Source organism: Anser anser, assembly GCF_964211835.1.
Source record: "Anser anser genome assembly, chromosome: 20".
NCBI lineage: Eukaryota > Metazoa > Chordata > Aves > Anseriformes > Anatidae > Anser > Anser anser.
The window spans coordinates 8,701,427-8,724,378 of NC_139741.1; the positions used below are offsets into that span (position 1 = coordinate 8,701,427).

The 22,952-nt window shown below is 45.6% G+C and overlaps 1 protein-coding gene across 1 annotated transcript in view; it reads right to left on the minus strand.

Annotated features, from left to right (window-relative positions):
* The window catches only part of MYBBP1A (MYB binding protein 1a), a 59,740-nt gene that overhangs the window by 30,693 nt on the left and 6,095 nt on the right, over positions 1-22,952 (minus strand). Inside the window, exons 9-23 of the mRNA XM_083806510.1 lie at positions 21,279-21,568; positions 20,223-20,330; positions 19,485-19,610; positions 18,572-18,778; positions 17,822-17,930; positions 17,325-17,412; positions 16,079-16,230; positions 15,293-15,382; positions 14,625-14,765; positions 13,691-13,855; positions 12,730-12,887; positions 11,770-11,904; positions 10,402-10,510; positions 8,264-8,395; positions 6,361-6,429 (exon numbers count right to left, since the gene is read on the minus strand). Of these exons, the coding sequence (XP_083662636.1) occupies positions 6,361-6,429; positions 8,264-8,395; positions 10,402-10,510; positions 11,770-11,904; positions 12,730-12,887; positions 13,691-13,855; positions 14,625-14,765; positions 15,293-15,382; positions 16,079-16,230; positions 17,325-17,412; positions 17,822-17,930; positions 18,572-18,778; positions 19,485-19,610; positions 20,223-20,330; positions 21,279-21,568 (2,079 nt within the window). The remainder of the gene's footprint in view (positions 1-6,360; positions 6,430-8,263; positions 8,396-10,401; positions 10,511-11,769; positions 11,905-12,729; positions 12,888-13,690; positions 13,856-14,624; positions 14,766-15,292; positions 15,383-16,078; positions 16,231-17,324; positions 17,413-17,821; positions 17,931-18,571; positions 18,779-19,484; positions 19,611-20,222; positions 20,331-21,278; positions 21,569-22,952) is intronic.

The window sequence follows — 22,952 nt, forward strand, 5'->3', positions numbered from 1 at the left end:
AAAATGACTTTTATTAGTTTCATGACAGCTCCGCACTTACATCAGCTTTGCAGAGTTGTAGCCAAATCATGGAAAAGAAACTCACTTGATGGACAAATAGAGCATCGCTATTCTCCCAGCTACTGAGACGTCCTCAGTCAATGTAGCTTTGAAAGTAAATAAGACGACAGGGATGCATTCAAACAGATGTGTGACTACACTGCAAAAATAACTACAAAGGCTCTTAGTAATTGTGTTGAAATGTACATTTGTAGTGCCTTTCCCAAGGGACAGATATAAATTCATCTGCCTAAACCCTAGCAAAACGTTACAGACTGGAAGCGGTCTGTGTCTGCCAGTGAAACCAGGACAGGGACAACAACTTACTCCTGGTAGCAGTGGATGGTTCGTTTACTAGTCTTAATTCCCAAACTGGTTGTGACCATAAATGAAATTTCCACCAGACATCGAAGCCAAAAGAGGTGGGGCCTGTGTTGAGCCACTTACCCTTATAAGGCCTTTGCACAACAGCTGATACGCACAGCCATTAAACTTAATTAAACTCAACAATGGAGGAGTCAACCCTTAAAAGAAGGCTTCCCTATAGAGGTTACCACTTTAAATACCGGTGAGATATCTCCAACCATGTGCCCAAGGCAAATGCTCTTCTGTTTCAACCTGCTTGCAGAGCAGCAGGGAGTTGTGCACGTCCTTGCTCAGTGCTGTACTCAGTGAACCACAGCGCAGAGAACCCCCCCCGGTGCACCAGCTACCTACCGCAGAAAAGCAAGAAGGCTCCACAGAGATGCTGTCAAGGAGCCTAGAACATCTCTCTACAAAAGTCCTAATGACGACATTTTGCAGCAGAGCTTCGTGTTGAGAGCACCAGCTTAGGACTCAGAAAAATCACAATTTGGTTCTGAGCAAAACCATCATCCCCTGATGACAAGAACTCCACCTAAATTAACAGTGCACCACCAAGGGCTTGGTGCTGCAAGAGCACCACAGGGACAGCCCGAGACCGCACACAGTTACAGAACTGGATGTTACTGTGGTTCTGCTCAACGTACTGATGCTGCTAAAAATAAACCAGGAAGACATTCCTCACCTAAGGCTCAGGAGGGTTCTGGTATGCAGCTGAGTCATGCACCAATCATTAAAATAAACACTTCTCAATTTCTGGTTCACGCTCCATCAGCACAAGCCAAAAAACCAAGCCTTTTGTGCATGTTGAAAGAGCAACACTGCGCCCACTGAAACAAGGCACAAGGAAGTAATCTGAAGGTCAAGGTCTTCTGGAAACAATTGCAGTAATAAGAGAAAAAAAAAGAAATTAAGAAAGGAGGAAGTAAGAATAAGATCACACGCATTTTTTTCCCAAACAGAATTGGAGAGAAATGTTTAGTGCTTGTGGAAGACATCAGACTGACAGCAGCATCCTTAGTCAACAAAGCAGCACAAGCCTCCCCCACCTGGTAGCACCACACATGTTTTGCTTGGCTAATTGTAATGCTCTGCACTGCCAACAGATCACCTGTGCCAGAAGCTCGGTGAAATTATTAGCACCAGGTCAACTCAAAGGTATGTAACATGAGCTCAACTTCTGATGACTTGTCATTTTCCCACCCTAGTCTAATCATGTAGAATACATCCTCAGCTGTCATTCGTGTCTAAGTTACATAGAGGGCATGTGCATATGCAGATATGCACACAGGTCAGGGATTCTAGAAACGTGAGCTACACTTTAACCAGATGATGCTTACACCTGAGTAAGAGAGAGCTATCAACCTTCTTACACGTACAAGAAGACTGTGATGTGTACACCGGTATCATTGTCCTGCCACTTAAGGCATTTCTGCTACTCACGTATAAGGTCGTACAGAATTAGTGCGACTGATTTTCATGACCTCTGTCCGTAGAACTGCATCCAACAAGCTGGACCAACCAGACTATCCAAAAATGTTATCACCTTCTCTCCTCATGACTTTAACTTGAAGCTTCTTTTCATACACTAAGGGTCCTCTTGAAAAGCTTCACAGTAACTGCTTACAATCTGGTGATTTCATACAATTTCTATTCACTTTTTTCTACAGTAGACAACAGTCCGCCAACACACCACGGATGTGCAGCCTTATTCTACAAAGACAATGCAGCTTTTTAAGTTATATGGTGGTTTCACTTAACCATGGGAAAACAAACATCGACACAACTTCAGGAAAAAGATCCTGGCTGCTACTGTAGTGTTAAAAGAAAAAAAGAAACACAGCAAAACTCACAAGATCTCTCAGTTAAGTAAATGAAAGACATCCAAACATCAGTGTGTTCATTTTTCTGAAGCCTGAAGCATTTTAGCTTGCACACAGGCACCTTTGGGACAGCAGTCTTTCTTCTTCAGCTCCGCACTTAAAGACATGCAGAATTCTGGATAAATAAGCCAGGAAACCCGTAACACTGAGCGTTCACAGCACCAGCTGCCAGAGTCCGTGCACTGAGCTGGCAGAATACGACCCATCGTGTCCTGCAGTCAGTGTGGTCTGGCAAAAGGTGAGGCCTGGCCCAGATACATGAACTGCCTGAAACAAGGAGATTTTGCAGATCCGCTGTCACACATTTCCATCTTGTGTCTTTCTGATGTATGGGTTTAAACAGCAAGCAAGTGAATTCAGGGTGGGACGAAATCCTCCTTCCCAGGTGAAGCACCCACTGCCCTTCCTTCTCCCACCCACAAATGACTCCGATCTCTCCAGCTCTTTTCTTTTCCAGGGCATTTGCTATACGAGTGTCTCCTGCAGGCATCCCCGCCCCAGGAGTAACCCCACAGGATCACACCGTGGCTACACGTACAAGCTGCAGTTTCAAGCTCAGTCTCAAAATTCACCGTTCCAGTTTAAAACTCGTTACACAGGCTGAGCTCACTGCTGGAGCAGTCTGCTTACCCAGCCACCGAGAGCCAGGTTTAAAACTGCCCTAAGAGCTCTCACCCCTCCAAGTGCTCTGTTTCATCTTACAAATTACTTTGCTGTGGAGGTGAAAAACCTTATTGCCGCTTGAGGCATGTAGGAACAGCGGCAAAAGAAAAAAAAAGATGATGATGTAAGTCACACAATCTAAAATATTTCTTTTAAAGCTTTGTTTCTTCCCTGCTATGCTTTGCATTTGATACACCTGCCTTTGGATCTCTCCAAGGGACCTGTCTCTCCAGCAGTCGCCCAGACCAAAGCCACACAGCACCCAGAGTGGCACTTAACACCCATCTGATGGCTACAAGCACCTCAGTCCTAACGCACACAACGCTACTGCAAAAGGTTCGATGTTCTCTGGGTTTTAGAGGTGAGCACCTGAGGGAGACGGGTTGCACAGAAAGGTTGCAGCAAAGCCAAGAGCCGGTTGCCCAAGTCACCAGTTTCAGGCAGCAGTCCTGATCAGACAAACTCTGCTTTCTGATATTCTCGTACCCGCTTCAAGGAAGCCAGAGTTTCGCACTACTGGATGCTAACCATTGACGAAGCAAATCCCAGCTTTCACTCAGCCATTCCTGGCCCTGCACTAACCCTGGGCCCCGAACACGACCAGTGAATTGATCGAACTTAAAATTCACACAGCGAAAGGGGGAAAAAAGAGATGTATACAGGGGAAAGGTAAGTTTTTACTCAAAACTTCTTCACAGTGATCTTCCAATGTTTGACAGCACGAATACCTGGGCAGCAGGCAGGCAGCGGTGTCCCCGGGGTCAGGACAACTGGCTGGGGCTGCAGAGGCCACGCTGCTCCTCCCCAGGCCAGCGCCAGCTGAGCACCATTTGAACGGCTCCAGCATCTCCTAGAGGAACCTCTCTGTTACAGCTGCCCAGCAGCTGAGCTCGGCAGAGCCACAGCAGCCCGCGACAGAGTGCACAGGAACAACGTTTCACCTACAGGTTGGATTTGCTGTTTCTAGACAAGAGCCTGGCGGTCCAGGCCTTGCCATGCACTGTACAGCTTGCTGAGCAAATCACCTCTACCAGGCCAGGACCACCACGCAGGGATCACGTTTTACTTGACACTACAAGCCCCAGCAAAAGCAGAGACCCCTGAAGTAAGAGCTGGACGTGTCTGCCAGCCATGACAGGACCTTTAAAGGTCCGCTTAAGAAACACAGGGACCAATGTGGCTGAGGGGAGAGACAGAAGAGCCCCGCCGTCCCCACGCTGCTCTCCCAGACTCCCCATTTTTCAGAGTGAGGGGAAGGGACGCCCTCCCTCACATCCTCCCCACGAACCAGTTTTGCTTTTGCTCAAAGCTACCTACAAACCCAACCTGAAAGCTTCTCCTACCCACTTGGGAAGGGCCTCCCCCAGGCCAGGCGAGTGTGGGCAGCAGCCCTGCTGGGCCAGAGCCTCAGGGTTTGTTACCAACCCACCTTCATAATGAAGCAGGGTTCATTACCAACCCACCTTCATAATGAAGCAGGGTTCTTTACCTCCACCTCCCCATGCAGAGCACAAGTCCCAACCCAGCACAGCCCTGAGGACTTCCTGCCAAGGGGATTTGCAGAGCTAAGAAGTCAAACTCACAGTGGGATTAGCTGTTCATACAGATACAGCAAGCACAGCCAGAACGATCAGCACTAATAACAGGAGCGTTAGAAAGGCAATTATGCCTCATACCTCTGGCACTGAGTTAGTTTAATGCTCAGAGGTCAATATTCAGAGGCTGAAGATGGAAAACTACCCCCCTTAGCTTTGGAGCACTGGGGCTTGTCAAAGTCAAGCTGTCAGGAGACCTTTGGTGTCTTTAAGACCCTGAGATGGGACAGCCCTTTCGGTAGCTGAGCCCCTCAGGCTCACTCCCCCAGAGGCTGTGGAGGCTCCAGGGCAGTTATGCCCCTGCTTTGCTCCTGGCATCACCTTGCCATGCACACTCATGTAGCTTCGTCCCCATCGGACACCACACCAAAGCACCGAGAACTGAAAACGTGCATTAAGAATCAGTGGAAATATTTTATCTGAAAACCTGACAAATTGGACATTTGATGGGGGAAAGCCAGAATTCCTGAAAAGGAAGCGGTTTGCAAAAAAGTAAAGCTGCACCTCCAAAAGCTTTGCATAGCTTACTCTCCACGTTGCCTTTGTTTAAACAGCAGCACATCCACGTCCTCCATCCACACTCCCACACACAGCACACTGCACGTCCTCCCCTTCCCCTCCCACCCACAGATAAACTGGCTCTGGAAACAAAGCTTGTGCAGATAACTGCGGAAGCCCTGAAAAAAGGACAATGCTGTTCCCCGTAGGGAAGTGAAGATACCCACATAAAAGAAGTTGTCTGCTTGGGATGTTGTTCTGGTCTCTTGAGGATAGGATCAAGTATGTACCTTATAATTAATTTGTTTGTCATTTGTGTAACACATCCTTATTCCTACCCACTGAGATTACTCATAACTTAATTTTCTCTCTTTTTTTTTTTTTTCGTGTTGTTGTTTTGTTTAAATCAGAGCCATTCCTATTAGGTAAAAGAGCCTGAAATGCAATTTTCATTGGCAATGTAAAGCAGTCCTAAAGGAAACACATACCTAGATCCCTCCGCTTTCCTTCCAGTGATCAGAAACAATAAAACAGCTATTTATGAAACAGAAAGGTCGATCTAGGGTGCACTTCTGCAGGGGACAAATGCACATTACAGCTAGGGGGTGGGAAAGTTTGAGACACAATGCTACTGGCCTAAAAGGGTTTTGGTTATTAACCGCGTGGGAGACACCCCCACTGCAGCGCACACCGCAGCGAAAATCCAGAGAGGAATCATTCCCTGGTCATGCAACAGTGAGCTGTGCAGTCACCCTGCAACGTTTTATTGATAAGGCTCCGCTAATTTCGTGTTAGTCAGGCACATGCAGTCAACCATCAAAAATCAGATCTATAGCACAGGTGGTTTCAAACCAGACACAGCAGCACGTGGCCTAGAAAATGCGGGACAGCTGGCAAGGCGCAGAGCAAGATTCAAGAAGCTAACTTGGAGCTAGCGTTAGGAGGCAAGGATTACAACACGCTGCATTAATACAGAGGAGCATCTTACCAACAAGGAGGTAATCAAGGAATAAGTGACTGAAGGCAACATTACAGCAATCAGGCTTCAGCCTTGGAAGCTGCAGGCAGTTTTTAAAGGAGATGCTACCAAAGAACCTCCGTGACTGTGAATACATAAGCTGTTTCCACAACTCTAGTCACACACCTCAAGTAGCAAGGCGGTATTTGCAAAAGCTCTCCCCCCAGGAAGCGAAATTCTCAAAATTGGGCAGCCCTAAAGGCAGCAATAAGCATATTAAGCATCATCTGAACTGCCATGATTAAGCGACTTCCCTGATTGACTGTTTAATACAGCTTTGTTTGTTTGCTTGCTTTCTTACCTGCTGATGTTGCCTGGCTCCCGCTGTGATAGACTTGACGAGAGTGTCTACTAATGGCTTACACATGATCTGTAACAAAGAAAGACCCAGCCTCTTATTAGTGGTTTGCTGACAGAAAGGTTTGTTTTTCAAGCAAAATGGTCTGTATTTTACACAGCTTTTTGAGCAAGAAGAAAACGCTGCAAGAAAAGTGCCCAGAGATCAGCAACAGCTTATTTGAAAATTAGCAGCTTCGCTCACACCAGCCTGGGTGAAATCTTGGTCACAACAAAATCAGCAGCAAAACTCGGAGTTTGGAAAAATCAGGCAAAGATTTCACCTCCTGTGTTCTGCCACTTCTTGATTTAAGCCTGTATCTGCCTGACACTTTATGTAGGCAGTTCACTTCATGCACAGGAACAGTCCCAGAGGCAGAGGAGAACATGCTGAGTTAGAATATCAGAGCTTGGGGAAAGGTCTGATCCCGTGTGCTAAAGGGGCCAGAAGTAACTCCCAGGAGGAAAGCCTCTCTAGAGACAGGTTATCTTGAAGTTGCACCCTGCAACAGTTCTTGATCAAAACAACATTTCCTGAGTAGGGGTTAAAGTCAGCAAAGCTTGCTGAATCTCTTTTCTGGCATAATCCAACAATTTCTAGGCTTCTATACAAAATCCTTTTAACTTTATGGGGAGAAAGAATCCAGACATAAGAAATGAGAAAGCATGTGGATTGCAAATACCTAACTGGCAGACCTCCCATGCTGTCTGCCAGGCACTGAAAGGTCTGGCCCTAACAAAACATGGGTAACAATTTGCTGCAAAGTTCACTGATGTCTTGTGTAGACGGTTATTTTAACCACACCACCTAAAATGGCTTCTTTTTGGGGGTAAGAAGACTACTAAAGGAACAGATAGCTCTAGCAAGTGGGTAAAACCCAGCTTTAGAAAGGCCAGTTATCTACATAAACCACTACTTTTGTTTTATAAGAGGGATGAGCTTAAAGACTTAAAAAGGCATTTCTGCAAGGAACAGTCATTTGGAACCCACAGGCTCTAGAAGAAACCTGCAGATGTTTTTAAGCTTGCTCTCTAAGTGCACAGCGCGTAACTCTCCTCTTCCCCTCATTTCACTAGCTCACATAGGTAGTGTCATGGGATGGTGTCCTAAGAAACATGGTATGCAAAAGAACTTTCTCCTGAATGGATTCCCTCCTCATCTGGAAGTATGGAGCATCTTCCCCTACTACACAAACTTGTGTCTCCTCCAACCCTCCCTTCAGACTTCCGTTCTAAAAGGTTGAAGATCCTTGAGGAAGGGTTTCTGGCTGCTGTCTCTACCTCTCCCTCTGACCTAAAAATTGTTGAAGAACCATATGGCATTCAGACCCAAGGGCTGTTTCTTAAAAACTGGCTGTCCTTATAGTGGAGAGCAGCTCCAAGCATGGGTGAAGTCTGCAGGAGATGCCTCAAAGATCATGGACACTGACACTGTCTGAAGATCCAGTTTGCAGACTAGACTCCAATTAGACACTACACCCTACAGCCTTCTTGGAAAAAAAATGAGAAGCGGAGCATGCAGTCAAAGCAAAGTTGAACAGAAGTTCTGCATTTGTGCAAGCATTGCCCATCCATGTTGTGCCAAATACTGGTAGAGAATTAGAGCTTTTGGGGGCATCCTTTAAAGAGCAGCCTTCTATCCATCTACATTCTCCATGCTGTATCCCAATCCAAACCACAAATGAGACCCGTGCCTTTTGCAGCACTGCTATCAAAACACGCAGTACTAAGAGTTTAAGAAGGTAAAAATCTGAGGAAACCCTGCAGCAGTTTTAAAAGCCCACAAAAAATGGCTAAGTTTCTCTCCCTGCTTTCGCCAGGCTTACAGCTGTGTTTGGAGCCACCAGGAGACAGACAGCAACACTTACTGGGAAGCGGGTGAAGAGATCGAGAAACATGGAGCTCGTAAGGGCGCTGTTGCGTTTAGTCAGGAATTGCGTCAGTGCCTGCTGGTATATTGCAGTCACTCTCTCCACATCCAAGCAGCCAGTGCTCAAAACCTACGGGGAAAAAGCAAAAGAAAAAAATTTCCCCTAAAACACAAGAATAAATCATTGCTAAATGAAGCAATTTATTTCTACCAGTGACACATATTTTTCCAGTAGCTAGATATTCTTGGGTAGTTTATACAATACAGGCACACGAGCTAGCACATACAACCAAGACAAAACAACAAAGCAGGTCCCAAATGTGCTCTCCCAAGTTCCCATAGCAGTACGACCATGTTAGTGAAGCGCTGCAGACAAGCCCTAGTGCTGATCAGGGACCCAGCAATCCCAGAAACATGTAAATGCTCTAATATCCCCCTCTGGTGGGGAACAAGAAACCCAAACACACAACTGAGACCTGCAGAGGCCATATGGATCTAAACTAAGAGCGTGGGGTTGAACAAAGAGTGCAGCACCACATCCTGACCTTCCTGACTGCTCTCATCTTGCCAGGGAAACACAGCTCTCTAGAATAGAAGGAAGCATTAAGGCCCAGGTGATCAAAGCTGGGATATTCACAATAGCAGATGGGTATTTTGCAAGCCTCTGCCCAAGGAATTTTTCCACAGCCATACAGCAAACTAAAGCTGTGTTACTGCTGTGCCCTGTTCTCAGATCAAACTCCTACTGCTAGTGCAACCGAGCACAAGCTAGACTGAAGATGTGAGGGTCTTCAGTGTCTATGCTTAGCACTTCCTTGATGTACCCACCTGCAGGGGAAAAAAATTGATCCCTTCCTACGCAAATGTTTGCTACAAAAAAATCCTGTGTAGTAACAGGCTTTTCCATAAATTTGGCCACTGCATCGTAGGGTCTGTTCTACGTTCACCTTGAGGCTTACTGAAAAGCTCCAGAACATACTCACAAAGAACTGCTCACTGGAAACATACCTCACTTGTCTCTGGTTCCCTATACAAAACCTTTTAAGACTCAACACAGCACCAGCAGCAGCACCCAAACTGAACTGTGTCACTTCCCTAAACCCACCAACTCCCTTCAGCTGCTGCCTGTGGTCTCGGACCACAGCCCCGTTCCCACAATAACAGCCTTTGCTCTGAGGCTGCACAAGGATGCAGCACATCTCACCCAACAAGTGGGGTGTTTATATTCTCCAAACATCTCCTCCTTTGTTTTTCTTTCCAGGAAGGCCCAGCACAGAACAAGAGCTGCTTGGATTAGCACTCTTGGTCTCTCGCTAAGCCTTAGAAACACTCACTATCTTTTCAGCTGCTAATAATATCTCAGTGTTTGTAATTTCCAGGCCCTCCCCGGTCATGAGGAAGCCCTGTTTATTTTGCTCCCCCCTGAAATGTCAGCGGGATTAAGGCACTAAGCCCTGCACATAGTTTAAGAGGTTCAGAGGCAAGCACAGGCTAGCTGGAGAAACCCTGCTCCCTGGTTTCTAGTGGAGGGGACTGCACCGAGCTGCCCAACACACAGGGGCACCAAATTCAGAGAGCTGTGAAATTCAGCAGAGACAGCAGGTGAGAGGGAAGCATAGCAAGGCTCCCCAGATGATACGCCTACAAAGCAAAACCAGATGAAGACCCTCCCTGCAAACACCTACCACTGAAATCAGGGCTGCTTCTCTCTCTCTTCAGTCTGAGATTACTCAGTCCAAATCTCCGAGAGAGAGGAATTCACCCTCATCCATCACTGCCCCGTGTACCCCTGCTCCTCAGCACCCTCCCAGAAAACACACAGACTGCAAAGAGCTTAATGGAAAGACCAGCAAATAAGCCAGGAGGGCAACGTAAATACACGTGAGGACAAATTAACCTGGATCCGCTGTGTACCAGCAGCCCCTGCTGGCTGTGGGCAAGCAGGCACTGCAAAGGCAGGAGGGTGAGGCAGAAGGGAAGGGGAACGTGACAGTTTATGGCACGGAAAAGAAATTGTGGAGACAGCTATCTGCAGACAGCGGAAACAGGGAGACGGGATAAGCAATGCCCACTCAGAACAGGGTAATGCAAGTTCACTGGCAAAAACACTGCCTTGACAGCAGCCTGCTGTCTTACCTGACAAGCCTGTGGGATGGTGTTCTTCTGCTTCTTTGGCACAGAGACAGGAGCTGGAGACTTGTCAGACACATTGCCTTTCAACACTTTGAGCAGGTACAAGGAGGCACTAAGAAGAAATGAAAAGGGGGAGAACAGAGCAGTTACCACAGTGCCACTGCAAATCCACCTGAGGCAGAGGCCAGGCGAGGCGGGCAGCCTGTTCCCTACCAAGAGAGGTTAAAGAGCCCGAGAGGGTCCCTTTTTGCAACCTAACCCACTCTTACCAGATTTAAAGACAAATCTCAGGAGGCTGCATCCTTTCGCTGGCTGTCACTGCAGTCACAGACATCTTCACTACCAGCCTCATTTCCTGAAGCTCTTACTACCAGTTTTGACTAGCACAGCTTTAGAATTCCTGCATTTGCCCAGGATTTGAGAGCCTGCAGAGCCCAGCCAGCGCTGCAGTGCAGCCCTCCCAGCCCAGGCTGCTGCGTGCCTGCAGAACTCAGGTAAATCACCTGAGAGAGCATGCACACAGCCTGCTACTTTTAAGAAGTGTTGCCTTAACTGTGCATGCACACAGCAGCTCCGCTGGCACTGCCCGAAGGTGTCAGGGAGCCGTGTGGCACACGCAGCCAGCCCTGCACTGCCAGGAATTGCCATGGGGCCTGCGCGACAACGGGCTAGGGGTGCTGCAGGGCCAGCACTGCCCAACGGCACTGGGATGACCATGCAGCGTGGTACCCACTACATAAACAGTTGTGTTGAGAAATCCCAGACGGAGTCTGAAAGTCTCCCTGAATCTGCCTGCAAGCCACAAGAGAGCCTACTGGTAAACGACACTTCTGTTTGTGTCAGGGAACTGCAAGGTTACTCACGTTTCCTAGTAGATACACGTGTGGCTTATCCTAATTCACCTGTAGGCAGTGGCAAAGGAATGAACACTTGTACAGACAAGAGCCACTGTCACTGCTGTCTTCACTGAGCCACCATGAAGACAGGGAACCCCAGGATTTACAGAATGATCATTGCAGACGGACCATAAATTACACTCATCCCTGCACTGAATCACACACAATTCATTACTCCCTGATGAAGCCTCCAGGGAGCACTTCCCATCACTATTAGCAAAGCTGTAAAGACAACTGCTGTATCACAGAGCCTCTAGAAGATCATCACCAAAAAATGGACATCTCTGTTTCAAAATGCTTCACACCGTCAGGGTGACTGACTAGTCCTCATTTAAACACACAGGCAGCCAGCTTTCATGGAGTCTCTCACTTCTATGAACTGTTTTAACCAGCAACGTTATGCCTGCTTACAGACCAGCCACAGTCACAACGCTGCCCGCAGCACTGACTAGAGAAGCTCCTTCTTAACGTTTACCTGAAATAATAGAGAGCCACTGAGGAATCAGTGTGCTTGCGGGCTTTTTTCACAAGTCTCTCCACAAAGGCGTGCAAATCATCTTGCAGGGCTTCCACTCTCTTGCAGTACTGCTTAGCTCGGCACAATGAGTTCCTGAAAGAGCATTAAGAACAAACTCAAAGCCATTACCTACAGAAAGAGCTCTGGAGAACAGACGACTATGAACCCTTATCGCTGGGCTTAGGGAAACACATACACAAACATGGTGCTAGCTCTGGGCAGCAAAAGAAGCTGTCTTTGCTGAGGCAAGAACTGCTCTTCACCTTCAAGCAACTTACTCAGGTGGCAAAGTCAACTCTCCTCCAAAGCTCCCACAAAGTGAAACTGGCTGCTTCAAACTCTGCTACTGCAGAACTGCTCCTCAACAGCGGGTAGAAAGCAGCACTGAAAGCACCTTAGAGCAATGCTGAGGATGTCAGGGAGCGGTGTACAGAGGCCACAACACACCCCGTGCATTATGCCTCCGTCTAGCTTGCATCCTGCCTCGTTTGTGGTAATGAGCAGTGACAATTTGCACTTTGCCTGTCTTAATAATAATTTGTTGGGAGTTTTGTTCCGGCCACAGCAGGAACTCTGCAAGCGTAGGGAGTTGTCACACAGTCTGACTCAAAGGTCAGAGACCTGTGGAGGTATTCAGCAACGTGGTACTGTACCTCCAGTACCAACTGTTTGTTCTGTAGGTCTGACACTTTACTCTTGAAGTCCCTTAGACTAGAAAACCCAGATCCTGATTGTTTTCCTGCAGGTTATAGCTAAGCACTGTGTACATGTGTGGATGTTCAGTAATCTAATTTTCCATCACCTATAAGCATAGCACTTGTCTCCAGTGTTAAAAAGACTAATTTCTAGGATTCAGTCAACACTACTGGTGTCTATCAAAAGCCCTCACCAATTAGCTGGAGGATTACGGACACTTACGTGAAGATATGAGCTGTTTTCTGGAGGAAATCAATCTCCTGCTTGTCCGAGTCCGAGCTCATGCACTGTTCAATCACCTGAAGCAGAGGCTCAATGACGTCAAACACCAGGGGGTTCTCTGGTTGCTTACTCAGGAACACTTCAATCAGATCCAGCACCTGCAAACATAAAGTTACTGAGCTGAGAACTAATGCAGGCAGGGAAACACAACCGATCTACCCAGCGCAGCTCCTTCAGACTGGAGTGGGATACATGGAAGGGGTCTGAAGAAAACTGTACTTGCAGCTGAGATCAGTGTACCTTCTGCTACCACTTGTAATGCCACAGCATGAGACCATAGAGATTAAAAGTTTGAAACCGAAGATTAAAAGCTGCTGGTTGACTTCAGCCTATTTTTTGCAGTGACATCATTTAAAAAAGCAGTTACGAGTGTCACTGACACCCAGCCAGACCTGCAGCCACTGCAACTTGGCACAGATCCCTGTTAGCTCCACTGACAGATAGCTCTTACCCCCACAAGTCCCCTTTGACCTGCAGACACCATGTTACCATAAAATCGTCCTCTTATTGCCCAGCATCGAAACAAAACTGCAGTGAAGCCAATGGTCACTACACTAATCAGCCTTCCTCCTAGGTACCCTGACACCAGACATTTCGATACGTGAGCAGCTGCAGCTGTCCCTGGATGCCCAAACACCCTGGACAGCCCATGCTGACACCAGGTGGCCTCAGGTCAGTATTACAGACACAAATAACCAGGGGTTGTTAACCACAACCCTCCGGAGTTAATGAGCCTAACAAGACAAGAAAAGCTTAGGCTGCAAGGTTACAGGAGAGATTTTGTGTGTTTATTCACACTAAGGCACATCATAACTAATGTTAAGTAGCTCGCGGCTTGCAGTAGGCTACAACCAGCATGCTAGTTCACCAAAGCTCTTTGCACCAGACACAGATCTCATACCTTAATCTTGAAATCCCTCCGCAGGATCTTCTCTTTCCGAATCCTGTCTCTCTCATCCTTCTTCGCCTGGATCCGTTTCTGCTGCTCCGCAAAGAGGGCCGAGATGTTCTTGTCAAGGGCCATCATAGCCTCATCATCCAGATCTTCGTCACTCTCATCTTCTCCCTTTTGTTTTTCAGAATGCAAAAGCTACATGTCATTTCATGTTCTTCAAAAACAGCTCCCACCCCTCACCTGGCTGGGACTGCCCTGACTCTGCAGGGAGAGGAGAACCATGGCCACTTCAGGGCAAATTCACAGTGGGGATGTAGCTACCTCTGGACCCAGAACAGCAATATGGGGAAGGAAAACAGATGCTCAGGCCAATGAGAAATGTAGCTCATATTTCCTGTTAGGTAATCCTGGCCACACCGTACCAACACTTAGAGCTAGAGGACTGGGAGAGGAAATAGGCCTGGGGTTTGGACACTAACTCCCTCTGCGCTGTTTTTCCTTCAATAAAGAGGTTACTATGTTGCTGTGTTCATAAACTTTATAGGAATCATTAAGCCACACTCCAGCACTGCTACAAGAAGGCTCCAGAGTGGCCCACAGGGATCACGCTCCTCCACACAGGCTAGCCAACACAGACACCACACAGCAATATCTCAGCGCTTTAGTTCACATCAGTCTTCTTTACTGCAGGCAGGAAAACAAGTTATCAGGCTAGACTAGGCAAGCAATAGCACTCAAGACACACTAACAATAAATAAAAGAAAAAGTGACTTATTGGCAGAGCTTTCTTTGAAGATCCTGACCTCCTGCATCAAATGCCATACAAAGATGACTGCCAGGCTTGTCACCGCATAAGCTCAGATAAGATGCAGGTGTTCAACAACCTTTCACCACCCCAAACCTCCCGGTATCTGTATCAAGGTAGACACCCAAAACATACCACTACATTCTGTGCTTTGAGAACATTCATCAGCTGACTGCGAAAATCTTCATCGACTTCTTCATTCTTTTCCTCATCTCCGCTGTCATTCTCTTCCTCAGTGTCATCTTCATCTGAAGAGTCCTCACTTTCTTCATCATCCTGAGGAAGAAAAGTTCATCTCCTGACCCGTCCATTCTTCAAGCCCTACTCAATTCCCAGCTGTGTAATTGTTCAGTAATAAAAACTCAAGCCTCCCCTCACCCCGTTATCTTGCCCACAGCCCTCGGATTCAGGTAAGGACACCTCAGATAACAACAGAGATACCAGGTCTTCCAAAACCTTGAATTCGGGTTACTGTGCATCGCAGCAATGATTCAATCTGTGCCTGCCAACGAGATGCCTATGCTAATCTCAGGATGCAGTCATTTGTTCTCAGGAGGTCTCACCTATTCAAACAGCCATACCTACAACAGCATTTTCCTTCAAGCCCTAGAGACTAATAAACATGTACTTCCAGTAAACCATTTCTGTGTTGCACATTTAAAATAAATCTTAATAGAACAACAGCTATTTCATTCAAGACAGAGAAATGCAGTTACGTCTATTACCACAGATCAGCAGAAACATTATTTTTAAGTGGCGAAGGTCTGAAAAGTATTTGGCACAGGCAATGGCCCATCAATTACCGTGTCCTGAGCAGACTTGAACTTTTTGTCTGATTCTTCCATCACAACAACAGCACTTTCTTCATCCTGATCTTGGTACGGATCAAGAACCTGCAGAAAATAGGAATTGTTTTTCTTTTTTTTTCAGTACTTTGTTTTGGTGCCTTTGTGCGTACAACAGACATGAATTTCAGCACAGCCAGAGAGCTGGATGATGACACAGTAAGTAAGGGCATTCAACTTTCTGGCTTGTAATATCATGTCTGTTAATATGTTAAGTTCTTCTTTCTATAGTAACAAAAAAAAAGTGGAGAAAACTGAAGATGTTAGAGACAGATCAAACATTTTCATTTGTTACAAATTAAGTATTAGGTTCATCCTATAAAGTACTTGACAGCTGATCTCTGCAATCTATAATACTCTCTCAGTAGACACTGCTTTACTCAGTGATGTGACCAATGCAGATTTTCAGTGCCAGTTATTTTTAGCACCTCTACACTTAGCCTTTCTAGAAATAAAGAAAACGTTACCATTGATACTCACATATAAAACCTAACAGCTATATAAAATGTCCCAGGAATTTCTTCAGCCTAAAACTACTAACGAATACAGCCTAAAACTAGCAGATCTCAGGCTCCCACAAAGAAACTGTCTGCAAGCTGCTTTTATAATTCAGCAGCACACATTATGACAGACATCTTCTAAATCGAGAAGGCTTTTATTTAATCCCAAAATAGAGACACGCTTCTATATCTGTTAGGGACAAGACAGGCAAACGGTACGATGCCCTACTAATGTCTCACTTACATCCAAGATCAGCTGCAGGCCGTTCTTGGTCAGATTAGGGCAAATGCGTCCAAACACACTCTTGGAGATCCGACGTATGAGCAGGCTGGGCTGGGCAAGGAGGGAGAGGAGGATTTCCACAATCACCTCAACCCATCCCGGCTCTGTGTTCTCTGCACAGGAACAAACAAACAATGACAGGTAGGGGCAAAACCACTGCACTGGCACAGCAAGAAGAGGCTGCAGATAAATTCATGGAGGAAAAAAAAAAAAAGACAGCCTTTGCAGATGCTATTTGAACTACTCGTTCAACAACACAGACCAGAAATAATTGAGGGTGAAGCTAAAGACTGCTGCTGTATTGGAAAGGCTACTAACCATAGGGAGAAACACACCTGAAATTGTCTTTAGGCCACTGCAAAGCCTCACCAGGTAACAAACTTATTGTTCATTTAATCATTACTTAGATTAGCAGTTCTGCAAGTCATAGGACACCTCCTTGGCCACATTAAAGCAACCAGCAGTTAGACAGCAAAAGTACATGATTTTTACAGTGTTTCCAATGAAATCAGGAGTCACAGTAGCCCATGAGAAGTGCTGAGTTTTAAGAGTGGCCCATTAGTCTGCAAGTTTTGGGCCGTTAGTCCAAAAGTTTGGGAATCCTGATCTACATACAACCAAGTCACCCAAAATTACAGCTTTTATTTTCACAGTGCCCACAGATTTATATAGGGATTTAAGGAGACAATAAGACCATAGTTAGAGAGAAAGTCGTAAGAACAAGACAGGTTCTTTCCTGCTCAAGTCCCGACCTATCTCTGCAGGCTCAAAATGAGACCAGGCTAAAGCAGCAAACAGGCTGTATCGACACACGGGACACATTTAGATGGTCCAGAACTTGAGCTCTGAAAGCAGCAAGTTTCAGGCCTGCTGGCTGTATTCAGCAAGCTCTCAGGCAGCACGGAACAAGGACTCAAAAGGACTGAACTCCCTTGGATGCTACTCAAGCAAACAACAGCCAGCCCTGAAGCCCACCTATTCTGTAAGGGGCACCCAGAAACACCACCAAACAGTGATGTGGATGGCAAACTGGGGCAAGAACTTTAGAAAGACAAGGGAAAAGAACGAAGTAGAGTCTCCTGGGGACAACTGAATTAAGCCAGAAATTATGAAGTTAGAGTGCTTCACTAATGCAGAACTGCCCTTTTCTGTCTTTTGACAGAGCATTAACAATCCCACCCCATTTCTTTCTGCAGAAAGGACTCACCAGTCTTTTTCTTCTTTGGTTCCTTGCTGAATGCCCTCTCCGTGCAGTTCAGAAGGTCACTCAGAAGATCCATTGTTTCAGACGGATTCTGTTCAATCACATGCAGACAGTAAATACCCTCTCTGTTAATTCCCCACTAACAACAGCAATGCAAGAAACATATCCCAAATATAAGGATCTCTCTAAACAGGTACAGATATTAAAATCAGCTACTACAACTCCTCTGCAGAAGAAAATATGAAACTAGGAAGAAATTACTCCACTCAGTAGCAAATCAAAGGCAAAAACAGTGCTCAGGCCAAGCTTTGCCCCCGTAAGTTGATGTCTACAGTCAGTGTAAGAATCAGAGTTTATAAGCTGCCAATTGCCCATTTTTAGGAGCCAGAGGCTGTGAAAGATTGGATCTCTGAACAGAAAAAAAAATCTGCAGCTGGGTGTTCAGAATACCCAGCTGTCAACTTATTTTACACCATTCAAATATGCTTCAGAGATCTTACCTTGAAAAGGTGAATGGCCATTAGAAGCAGAAATTGCTGAAAAGCAAAGATTTTGGCACTATCTGCTTTATTTTCCTTCTTCTGCAGGTTCTTCACAGACTGAAGTGTTCTGAAGAAAGAAATCTTTTTGAGACTTTCACAATTACAACGGCAAATTCTCTCTTATGATCAGACTAAAATCATGACCAAATCTTCAGTACCGTCTTCTGTACTCAACATTTAATTTACAGATATTGGATGTATGTAAAGTATACAATCTTAACCCAACAATAGCATCTCAGCCTCTGTGTGGCTTACAAAAACCTCTGCACTTGGGCACAGGCTATATTCCTAACACTACAGCCAAGGCATAGAAGACCTTTATGGGAAATCAAGCTCAGAAAAGAGCACCAGAAAAGAGTCACTGGGAAGTTAGAACAGGCATTATTAGGAGAAAAGCTCAGCAGAGTTGCTAATGTGTTTGGGAGAGAGACTATGAGTGAAAATAGAAAAGGGCATGGCCACCTACTCACAGTTAACACGCTGGTGGAACAAAAAGTAATTGGGTGAGGAGAAACAGGAAGGCATCCTGATACCCAGTGCCAGGTGCAGGATACTCAAAGGGAAGAAACAGAACTGCCAATGCCTGTGAAATGGTTCTGCTACAGCAGCCAGAACAACAGGAGGACAAGCGAATACAGAGACTAAGACTAGGGCTTTTTTACTTTCCTCACCCCAGCAACCCAGAACCCAGCTTCCCAAGCCTCTCACCTCTCCCAGGCATCTCTCTGTTCCTTGGTAAAAGGCTTCACAGCTTTGACATACTTCTCACTGGAGAGCAGCTCGTTGGCATACTCAACGAGGAGGAAGATCCACAGCTTCCCATCTGCAGTCACACCATGGACGTGCTTCTCCCTCAAGGCTGCAGCCTCTGCTGTATCCCCCAAAACGCTCAAAGTGTTTAAAGTCTGAAGCAACCTGCAAAGAAAAACAGTCAGCATGTTATCATCAGAGGAACAAGATGACCTTCTCCATACTGCCCTAAATAACGCCCCAAGGCAGAGTACTCATCTCAGAACTCTGGTCACTCCCATCACCCCAGATTTACAGGGCCTAAGTTGCAAACCATGCATGTATCCAAACACAGCTCATTGTCTCAGTGCCCCCAAGGACACCATACACTGTCTATTATTCTTGTCCTCAGCTGTTTCCCATTCTATGTCCCATCAATTTTGCCTCTACTGAGGTTACAGCACCAGCCTCGGCAAGTACCTAAGGGTGTCTGTTGCTATATGCCTGTTTTAGTCTCATGCAGAGCGGACAGAAAGCCAACGACAACCCGTGCAACCTCATCACCTCTCTAGGGTCCTTTCACTTCTAGCTTGCAACAGAGACAATAGAAAACATATGAGAAAAACCATTCTGAGTTCAATTCTACTTCTACCTGATGATCACACACATACTCAGCAAGTTTGCCACGAAAAAATGTTTTTACTGGAAGTTTACGATCTTTGGGAAATCTGTCTAGGATCTCCTTAAAAAAAGCCATTCCCTGTTCCTAGAGTCAAAGTGAAACACTCCAGTTGCAGCGCACAGGCCCAAAACTCTTGGTGTGCCATTTGCAGGGTGATTTTATCCCAGAAGAGAAATTTCCAAGCAGAGCGCATGCAAGCAAAACCCTTACCCAAAGAAGTAGTTTGCTGCCAGTGAGTGAGCCTGTTCATCCAGGGGCTCTGATATAAGGGCATTTGTTTCCGGTATTTGGGAAGTCTTTTTCTTAGTCTCAAAGAAAGCATGGAAGAAGCAAAACCTAGAATGGACAAAAAGAGAAAAAATTAACAGCCAGTTTGGCAATAACAGAGCAAAAACAGCCCATGAGTGCAAAACCAAATAGAACACAACACCACATATTTACCAAATGTTTTTCAAGGACCTCCAAGCCATGAAAAATACCACTATCTACATTAAAACCTTTTCCTATCTACATTAAAACCTTTTCCTCAAGGTACACAGGGTAAAAAGAGAGAAGGATGCTCATGACTTCACAAAAGTGAAGTGTCAACACTTGAGGCCGCACAATACAATACTCAGACTGTCATATCTGGGTCATATCCTCCGAGACTTTCAAAGTGAAAGATAAATACCAGTGACATCCTCAAACAGCCTAGGTAAGCAGGAATTTAAAATTTACTGAAAATATATAGGACCAAGTTGATCATAAGGGCATAAATGAGAAGAGTTCGTCCAAGTTTGCAGAATGTATTTTAAAAACAGAACCTAGTCTTCTAAATGACTAATGTTACGGAATATTGCCATGTCAGTTTGCCCAGTGCCATGGGAATTGTTTAGCTGGAATACTGCTGGAGAGATAACCAGAATTGTTGCAAGCATATGTGGCATTAAGCCTTTAAATCATTCTCACCTGGAAATGTCCATCACAAGGTCCTCTTCCTTCTTCACAGGACTTTCAATGATGCTCATAAGTCGGTGGATGATCCACTTCCTTAATCGAGCAATCTTATGTTGTGTTCTTTCAGCAAGGAAGCAAACACAATCAGCAGTTTGAACGCTACACTGAAGTAAACACAAACCTCACAATCTACTGCAGCAAGAGGTGGCTTTCAGTGTCAGTGTTGCTTTCTTCAGTAAGAAAGCAACAGGTAAGTAAGCAGAGATACAATCTTCCCAATTTTGCTTTACACTATGCAAAAGATAACATATTTACCCCACTGAGGAGCTACACAGTTCACTGATGACACTTCAGGAATTTAGTCCACCTCTGACCTCACTCTATGGGCACGTAACACGCACACACACACAGTGCTCTAACAGCTTATATCTTCTTTGGAAGAGCTCCCTGCCCAGGTAACCCAGTATCCACAGCACCAAGCTGGGATATTCAGTGAGAAGCTGCGCCAAAGTGGAGGACAGAGCTTTCTCCTGGGAAATTTTCCTAGCTGGAAATTGTGACAAATGTCTACGAAGTACGTAAGTATTTGCAGGACACTTGAGACACAAAGTGGGTGCTTTGCTGTGGGCCAAGAAGCTAAGAGCACTCAAGCCAGTTAAATATTCAAACTCGGATAAAAGGAATACGCAATTCCTACAAAGACCTGAGAGTCTGTAGTGAAAAAGGAAGCCACTGGAGACTTTTGCCTTTTCCCAAAACAGTCGTCAGGGCTAGAAAAGCAAGAGAAAAGGCTTTTCTGGCCATCTAGTCTGTTCTGATCAGGGAACAGATTTCTGGCTGGTTCTCAGAGCGTTTGCTCCTATGTGCAGAGCTTAATTTTGTCCCAGACAAAGAGTCAGATGCTGGGCCTAAACCTTTTGGGACAGAGGAAACGGAACAGGAAACAATTGTCAGCTCATGGCAAGGGAACCAGCAAACTCTGGCTGTCTGACCCTGACTTCACCCAGGTAGCTACTCCAACCACAAACAGAAAGAAAAAAAAAGAAGGTGCATCATCAACATACTCACTTGTTTACATTTTCTGGGTTCTGCTTCTGACGGCTAGTTGAGAAGTCTAAACAACAGCCCAAGTCTGGCCTAAGGAACATGTCTTTGAGCCAGTCAATGTATTTCTGCAATGCCACTGGCTGCAGGTGTCTGACTACCTTCCAAATGCTGGGCACCACTGGATAGCCTTGATTTGTGAGAGTAGAGAAGCCGATCATTACTGCTAGCTGCCTCTCCGGGTCATCACAGCTGTTCAGAAATGCATCTACGTATGCTTCCATCTCTGGAGCAAACTTAAATCGGTCTGGAAGCTGAAAAAAAAAAGTGTCAAACAAGTAGGTTAAGAACCTTACACTGAGTCTGAGTATCTTTATGACCACAAACCACTGTACAGATCTCATTGCAACAAGGAAATTAAAGTCACATGCCTGAATATTTGTCATACAATTAGAAGGGATCAGAAAAGTCACCAATTTCACCTTATGGTCTTCCTCACGCAAGAGGAACCACTGTAAGCAACCACACGATCCTGGCATGTACCTCAACCCTTCAATTTGGGCTTTCCAACCAGTCAAGCTTCAGCAGGCTGGACCATGTGTTGGCCAGTGCAGTGAAGCTCTTAGGCTGATCACTTCTTTTTATGGGGATGAGCTCAGGATGTTACTCACACCATCTGCCTTACACCTTCCCTCGATTCAGAAATTCTCCCACATTATTTCTGGTCTCCTCTAGCAGCCCGGGAGCCTGCTGACCTACAGTGCACAGAACAAATCCCACCTTCTCTCCCTGAAGTGCTGAGGCATTCTGAAAGGAGGGGGAGTTGACATGTTTAACCTAAAAGACATGTCCGAAAGTGTTGCTGTTTTGTGCTAAGGCCTATCCTCAGTGCTGCCACTGATCCACAAGGTGTGTAGCTGGCAGACTCTTGGCCCTCGGAACACTGTCCAACAGCATGCACCACCAGGACACATCTCACCACATATCCCATTTCAGCATGTTTTTTCACAGCCTACAGTGTTCATTCCCACTCATTTGTTCTGGAAAAAACAGAACTTTAACTGGTGAAACCTTGAAGAGGGCAAGCTGTGGCTTCACTCCAAAAATGAAACTTTTGTAAACCAATAAAACAACTTATCTGGTATCACCATGTCATAAGCAAAATATCAACCTAGCAGGAATGGGAACGGTAATGAATGTTTAGGGAACGCTGGTGTTAAAATAAAGAGTTTATAGATTTCCAATTAACTACAAATCCATCCAACCATAACATAAATACTCCAGCAAGACATTTCACACAAAGCACAAATTCACAAGGTCCTGCTTTCCCTGTATTTAAAACTCCATACATGTGTATCAGTATGAAAGCTGGGAGAAAAACTCCAGGAGATTCTGCCGTAAACAGGCTAATAACTCACAACAGGGGGTTCATCAATCATTTCCCAACAAAAGCAGATCAAGTACATTTGCTTTCTTGTTTAAACAAAAAAATAGATCCAGTAAGATAACTGTCAGTCAATATCAGACTCAAGCTTTGTCTAGTTCCAGCACCAAGAGCAACCTGAATCCCCTAAGAAAGTACAAGATTATAGCATTTGCTTTCCAAAATAAACAACCTGTATCAAGGAACAAAATAAAACAAAATCAACAGCAAAGAAAATCAAACTAAGACCTTTCCTACTTTTTCATCAACAATAC